General features: G+C 40.7%; 1 protein-coding gene across 4 annotated transcripts in view; it reads right to left on the bottom strand.

Annotated features, from left to right (window-relative positions):
- Positions 1 to 2,047: 2,047 nt before the first annotated feature.
- The window catches only part of LOC101855170 (MORN repeat-containing protein 4), a 75,353-nt gene continuing 69,206 nt past the window's right edge, over positions 2,048 to 8,194 (bottom strand). For all 4 annotated transcript variants that reach the window (XM_005092643.3, XM_005092644.3, XM_005092641.3 and 1 more), the window contains exon 4: positions 2,048 to 2,614. In XM_005092643.3, coding sequence (XP_005092700.1) covers positions 2,448 to 2,614 — 167 coding nt within the window. In that variant the 3' untranslated portion in view covers positions 2,048 to 2,447. The remainder of the gene's footprint in view (positions 2,615 to 8,194) is intronic.

Genomic DNA, 8,194 nt, shown 5'->3' with positions numbered 1-8,194 from the left:
GGGGGGGGGGGGTGAGGCAGCTACAGGACCCACACCAGTTGATGAAACAATTTCGAAAAACATATACAGAATTGGGCAGTGGATTGTAAAGTGGTGATGACAAAAAAAACAAAGAAAACACTACAATGCAAAACAAAAACAAATAAAACACTTAAAGCAAACGCATGACAAACTGATTTAAAAAAATAGAATATCTTGTAGGTTTATTTCATACTCAGAATCAATGATGTCAGAAAATAAAATTCGTATTATGTTTACAGAAATATAGTAAAAGATAAATTTTAAGGTAGAATGTCAATATAATATTATATTTGCTATATGAATACAATGTGCATGTAGTTTGATATAAAGTTACATCTGGAAAAATATTATGCGTACAATACTAAAAACAATATTAAAACCATAATCAGCTCCCATCTTCAAACAAGAGAACAATGTGAGCCATTGTTCTTCGCCTCTCACGGGAAGGAAAAATACTCGCGGCACGCAGGATCCAAACAAGCTAAAGTGAGCTCTCCTCGAGTACACAGAAGCACATCAACACAATAACTATTAGATCTATATGAGCTCGTCAGCTGCTTTAGTAGAGGTTTTACGGCGCTCGCAACTGCATAAGGTCATATTATGAGTGCCAGAAGATTAGAGGTGTTACAAAGGGAGTGACAAACATAAAAAAAGGAGGGAAGATAAAGGCGATAGATGTTTGATAGAAAAGAAGGAGCAAACCAGAGCACCCGCCAACCACCCACCTATATGAGTTCGGGGGAAAACAAAAAGAGAGAAGAGACTGAGACAACAACAACGGAAAAGAAAAGATGTGGGTCTCATCTAGGCGTCATCTAGCGGCGGTGCCCCCCCACAACCATCCTCGGGCTAAAAACAACAGAATAACCCGTGTCTGGGTCGCTTTGTTAAAACAAAATATTGTGAGGAAAAATTTGATCAGGCTCTGCGAGATGAATTATTCAACACATCCGAGCAGATATTCGAGAAATACCGTTCTGCCAATACAAAGAAAGTTGGATAATGGCATATTGTTCGAGCTTTCCGTGAATTCGAATGTCTATATATATTTCGCACAATAAGGTACATGATATTATGATGATTAAAACAAGTACAAATCTCATCATTGTGTAGACCTTGATCAATTTTTTTTGTGAGAATCATCAAACCAAAAAAAATTTAAAAAATACAAAAAACCCAAAACAAAATAGTTAAAAAACCCAGAAAAAAACAACAAAAACCTCTCAGAAAACCTCAAAAATGAAAAACAACAACAACCAACTAACATTTCAACCAACCACACCCCTTAAAACCGACAGGCCAAGTTATACAATCATAATCAATTCCTACAATGAAACCTCAAAGAAACAACAATGACAACTATAACCCAACAGACAAAGCAGAACTCACAACAATAAAACGAGAAAGAACCTCCACAAGCTTGTCTCCAGACCATATTTGGAACATACTCGTAAGACGCACACACAAACACACACAAACACATGGACACAAAAATGATCATACATATACGAACAAACAAACACATCAACACACATAAACACACAGACACAAACACACACACAGACACACATGATATAAAACAAGCGCCAATACCACAAAAGAAAAAAACAACAAACTTATGACAATCCAACGAAGGCAAAGAGGGAAGAAGAAAATATCTCCAAAATCAAAAGGGGAAAAAATCCAAAAACACAAGTCTTAGTGTGTCGGTAGCTAACGAGGAAATCACCGTAGAGTATTACAGATCTACGCAACCTACTTAAATGCAAAACGGCATATAACAAAAGAGAAGTGGTGCAAAAACAAAACAATGAGTTAGTTACAAATACATGACAAGATCTCCAAAGAAGCAAAGCCCCCACCCCCACACCCACACACACACCTAACCCAAGCCAATTCCCTAACCTCACAAAGAAACTAAATAAGCGAAGAAAACTCGGAAAAGAAATTAAACAAACCAACCCCCCAAAAACAAACAAACACACAATCAAACAAAACAACAACAAACAAACACATTTTTAAAAACAATCCCAACATCAAAACACCATTCTTTTGTTCAAACCAGTACCTCAAGGGCACGGCATTTCTCTATACAACTTGTCCAGAAATTAGATGCTCCAATTCCCAATGTCTCCCAGGGTGAAGCCGTACATAACAATCTGGGAAATGTCAACGAACAAAGACGCACAAAACCCCCACAAACCACACTCCTAAACAAAAGAAAAAACAAAAATAAAAATAAAACAAAAATTACCCCCACCCCACCCCCACCTCCAGAAAAAAGAAAAAAAAGGAGGAAGATTAAACAAAGCAAGGTAAACATTCTTGCATCGTTGAATCTTTATGTACAAGGTTCAGATCAAGTTTGCAACTCTTCCAAAGCCATGTTTTTTTGGCTATGTTCCGTCAGTGAGGGCATCGTTTCAGGAGCTGGCCCCGAGCGTCTTGCTGGCCTCGATCGCCCTCTTGGCCATGTCCCGGGCCCTCTGGATGGTCTTAGAGCACTTCTCGCGCCGCAGGATCCGCTCGCCGTCGAAACAGCCCTCGTTCCTGGGCAAGCCGTGCCGACCGTCAGAAAAAGTCACCAGACCTGGGAACACAGTGAGACAAAGAGAAAGTAGAGCGTACCGGTACCGAACACAGTAAGTTTTAAGTTCCTCTCATGTAATCTTGGAATTCTAAGACAGCAGGGTACATTTTACTTCGACCCCAAGACTTCTTAACGGTACCCTGATTCTGAATCTCCATCATAAAACTTGGGTCTGTGGGGCAGCGATTACGTGCTTCTCTGCAGCACAAAAAAGACGTGAGTTCGATTCCCGCGTACCAAGGTGGGTTTTTTCCACCCAGTAACCTTGAATGTCTGCTGGAACGTTGTACACATCTCAGCCTCGGTTGGCTCTGATAGGCAGGCTCGAAGCAGCCGCCTCCCAAAAGATCTAACTTTTGTCAACGGGAGTCGTAAAGCATGAAACAATTCCATATTATTTATTAATTTAAAAACCCCCCAACTTAATCGTGAAATGAATCTAAAAGCACACAGACTCGGTGAGCTAAGTCGAGAAAAATCGAATCGAACGTGGGTTTTCTTCCCTGAAGACAGATCGAGAGCTAATTGACCACACGCTTTGCTCTTCAAAAGCTGAAGAAAAAATGAAACAAACCCACAACCTGGCCACCTCTGCGTTTGTGTTTATGCACATATTACTTGTTTAAGTATCAGTTCATGAGCATACTGACGCAACGAAATCCTCCAATAAGCAAAAAGTAAAGTACAAGGTACCCATCTCCCCCCCCCCCCCACATGTCTTTGCACACATTGACAACCACAGCTAGCAGTCTCCAGTTCCTGTAAAACATATAGATCTAGTACCGACCCCGTTGTGCGTACTAGGTCACACCGGTTTTGATGCGGGGTCAAGTTTACTTTTACCTGACGATATAATCCGTGAAAACAAAATGACACAAACTGTTACTTGAGGATTGCAGCTCAACTATGTTAACACATTCTTTTCAAATTGTATAACATGAATAACAAACAGAACAAGACCAGCAGCAACAATTTTGAATTTTTTTGGGGATAATTAGAGCAAGGAATTAGCTCCACGAACTGTATAATATACATAACTGCACTCAGCATCAAATCCGCAAAGGCTCCGGAAATTTCCCGAGAGAATTTACGTCAAACGTAGAAAGGTAGAAGCATAATACAGACTAACTGACAGACTGGAAGACACATACAGAGACTAACAGAAAAGCAGGAAGCGGAAGGACGGACAAGAGCAAAGTAGACAGAAGAAACAGATCACTGGAAAACTATGAAGATACAGAAGAGAAAGAGAGAGAGACAGAGAGAGAGAGAGAGAGAGAGAGAGAGAGAAAGAGAGAGAAAGAGAGAGAGAGAGTTCAGGCACTATTTCACCAGGAAGGGACAACGAAGTAGAAGGAGCGGATCAAACTACACCATCTTCGAATAACCCCCAAAGAACCAAAGAAGGCATTGTTTTTGGAGACTTTGAGTGTGGGGAGAAATGAGGTCAAGACTCAGGCAGGGAATCCCTTCAAGTTTATGAGGGATTCCGTCAAAGTTCGCCATACCGCTAACTGTAGTCAGATTTCCGGAATCAATAATTTTGAGACGTGCACAGAAGCTAGCGACACGAGCATCCAAACAACTGGCCAAGGGCAAAGAAAGAGGTAGGCCCACAGAACGCTATTTATGTTTACTATTACGCTGCCTTTCCATGCGTTGGCCAAAAGCGCACTCAATAACACAACATCAGGGGCAGAAAGAGAGAGAGATAAAGAGAGAGAGATAAAGAGAGAGGGACAGAGAGAGAGGGAGAGAGAGAGAGAGAGAGAGAGAGAGAGAGAGAGAGAGAGAAAGAGAGAGAGAAAGAGAGAGAGAAAGAGAAAGAGAGAGATAGAGAGGGGGGAGAGAAACAAGGAGAAAGAGACAGAGAGAGAGAAAGAGAGAGAGAAAGAGAGAGAGAAAGAGAGAGAGAAAGAGAGAGAGAGAGAGATAGATAGATAGATAGATAGATAGAGAGAGAGAGAGAGAGAGAGAGAGAGAGAGAGAGAGAGAGTGAGGGAGGGAGAGAGAGAGAGGACAAAGATAGAATTCCAAGATCCCTAAAAAGACTAGAGCACAACATGGTACACAAAATGGGTCTTAAACAATTTTTCGGTTGGGCAAAGAAGAGAGAGAAATGCAACAGTGTAAAATACAGGGTGATCCCAAAAAAACTTTACAACTTGTTTTTTAAATGTCTTCCTCCATACTGACGTTTTGAGTTTCAGATTTGAAAATCACATTTGGAATCCAAAAGGATTTTGTGTGATACGTATTTTAGATAAGTATATTGAATGGTTTTGCTCTATACAGCGCATTAAAAACCAACCCATTTTCAACCTTGTCGCCATTTTCATAGCATGACGCACCAGTTGGCATTAGGCCTACCACTAAAAGTTGCAACAATCGCGCCATATTGCAAGCTACAGCAGTCTAACAAGTCAACAGAAGTCTGCAGATAGTATTTTCCACAAATTTTGTTCGCCTGCTTAGATCATGGTTACGTTTAGTAAAGAGCAGAGAGCTTTTTGTATTGAACATTACCTCTCCACAAACTCACCATCCCTGACATTTCATAAGTTCTGCGAAAGGCAAGGAGTGAATGCCTAGGTGCCCTCAAGACCTATGGCGTCATGAGTAGAGAAGTTCCGTCAGTTTGGATCTATAGCGAATCAGAACTAAAAAGTTCTTTAAAACATGACCACTTGAGGATGAACACGCACCATGCGCAGCCCTTTAAACGCCACCAGAGAGCAGATTTCAGTAGCCGAGTCCGATGAGACGACTGTCCGTGGATGATCTGCAGCTAGGACTTTCCTACACCTCAGCGGTCTGCATTCTCATGGCAGATCTTAACCTAAGACTATACCATGTTCATCTTCGCTTGGCCGAGATGACATGGATCAGAGCATGGCAATGTGTTCATGAATCCTCGATTGTCTTGTAAAGAGGGGTCATTTTCTCGATGACATTTGGTTTAGTGCAAAGCCCATTTTCACTCTGCGGGGTTTGTTAAATTAAAAAATGCTGTCTACTGGGCACCCCACTCTATTGTCTCTAGAAGCCACTTCTTAGTAAACATGTACAGTGTATGTGGCATTAAAAACTCATGGTTTAGCAGGTCCTTGTGTTAGTGCGCCACTGAACATTTCGAACGACGCGTTAAAAATGTGTCGAGTCCAAAGGAGGGAATGTGGAGCACTGCTTCTAGGAATTTCAGAATGAAATAATTAGGTTTTTTAAACTCTGTAAAAGAATTTAAATATAGTTTAAATGTCACAGGGATGGAAAATGAATGTCAAAGAGAAAGAAAAGAAAAAGGTCAACTAATCTTTTCACGACTTCCTTTACAAGGTTTTTAAACATTGGTGAACTTTGAGTTTTTGGGTGCTTTTTCTTTTAGCCGTTTCCGTTTTCAAAACATGTTTCTTCTTCAAGGATTTTATATCAAACAAATTCCTTTTGAATGAATTTTGTCTGTTCCAAATTACAGCATTCTAGAACAATATTTGTGCGAGATATTTAAAAAAAAGTTGTAAAGTTTTTTTTTTATCACCCTGTACAACAGAACAACCAGATGCTGCGTTCTTGTGTCAAAAGCTAAACAACAAAGTATCATAGCACATTAAAAAACCCATTAATATATTAAAAGCAATGACCTGATTATCTATCTATCTATCTATCTATCTATCTATCTATCTATCTATCTATCTATCTATTTATCTATCTGTCTAACTATCTATCTATCTATCTGTCTATCAATCTATCTATCTATCTATCTATCTATCTATCTATCTATCTGTCTGTCTAACTATCTATCTATCTATATGGTCGCTTTTAAGGACAAGGGGGCTATCAGGAAAAATGCTGTTTTGAGAAAATCGAAAGTAAAATTTTTGTCCCTTGTTCAGTTTCTTTAAAAGACAAGGAACGTTTTATCTATATCTAAACAAATATACACACGAATGAAACCAAACTTCTCCCCTATTGGTAGGGCAAGGCCCACTTTTGGTGTAGGTCAAGATTTCTGGAAACCCCCGGAATCTGGATTAGCTCGCTTGTCCTTAAAAGCGATCATATCTATATACAGAAAAAAACGTGTGCGTTATTGCTTCTGTGTCAGTGGTTTTTCTCACACAGGAGTAGTCTACAACACTGTCCAATATTGACAGACAAGAAAAAACAAAATAAGGCAGACGCTGCAGGAGAGCAAAAACTAAAACACGCAGTACAAGTGGGAAATTCCACAGTTTTTTCTTTTTCCCTAACATCAAAAGCGGCCTCCGTCGAACGAGGTTCAAGCTTCCATTTGGCTATCTAGAATTAAAATTACAAAGCTCTATCTGCTCGACAGTTTTGAGAAATCTGAACTTAATATTTTGATTTTCATAACATGGTCAGGTTTTTTCGAATGCAATTTTTGAATATCCCGGTAACGACTCCGAAAAATCTTACGATTGTGAAAAAACAGATAGAACAACTTGTTTCTGACCTCATTGTCTTAGTAACTCGAAACCGCGAAAAATGTCAGAAAGAAATTTGTAATTAATAATAATAGATAGCATTTATATAGCGTAAATCCACGCTCAACAGCAAGCTCCAGATGCGCTTCCCAATCTACACTATTACCCCAGCAGACCTGAGAGCATTCTGAAACAAACTCAACTTCCTGGGAAGCATACTGTGCAAACAGCCATTTATAGGCGCTAAAACACTAACATACTGACAGGATCTTTCGCTGTCTATGTCCGAGCACCCATTTCCACCTGGGTGAAGTGAGGAAAATTAGTGTGTAAAGTGTCTTTCCTAAGGACACAACATCGGGCCCGCGGCTCGAACCCCCGACTCCGCAACCAAACGATTTCGAGTCCTGTAGCCTAACCACTAGGCCACCGACGCCACAATTCTAAGGTAGCAACCTGCCGAGTGTATGCCTTCGTTGATTAGGTCCATGTGTTATGTAGCACGTTCTGCTGGCGTCGGTGGTCCAGCGGTTAGACTACTCGAATTGTAATCGTGAGACTGCGGGTTCGGGGTTCGAGGCTCAGTTTGGTCTGACGTTGTGCCCTAGGGAAAGGCACATTGCCGTCGGTCCCTCCGGAAAAGGTAGTTAAAGTCGAAGGTCCTGCCTCTTAAATAACCATACAGTTCGTGTTTTAAGGGGCATTAAATCTACACGATTTCGGGGTATTTTTTCCATTCCCTGGTACACTTTACACACAAACACGGGTAAAAGTAAGGTACAACCCCCATATTCTTGCGCACCACGACCATCAAAGCCAACTGTTTCCTGTTTTTGAAAGACGAAGCAATAACCCCACAGTGGATCCCCCCCCCCCCCACACACACACATACATATAGGGACCCCGGATTTTTGCGCAAAAGGTCAGCAGCAGTTCGACTTGGGGTTTATACTTTACATTTACCCAATCCCGTATATATATATCGCAAAAAAAAAAAATGTTTTATACCCTCCAATGACTCAATAAACATCCTTTAGAAGGCAGGCTGCTCCGACTCTAACTGCAGGCCTACCCAGGCAGAGAGGGAAAGAGAGAGAGATAGGGAGAGAAAGAGAGAGGGAGAGAGAGAGAGAGA

The sequence above is a fragment of the Aplysia californica genome, unplaced genomic scaffold (assembly GCF_000002075.1).
Source record: "Aplysia californica isolate F4 #8 unplaced genomic scaffold, AplCal3.0 scaffold00050, whole genome shotgun sequence".
NCBI lineage: Eukaryota > Metazoa > Mollusca > Gastropoda > Aplysiida > Aplysiidae > Aplysia > Aplysia californica.
This window is presented reverse-complemented; position numbering and strand designations above follow the sequence as displayed.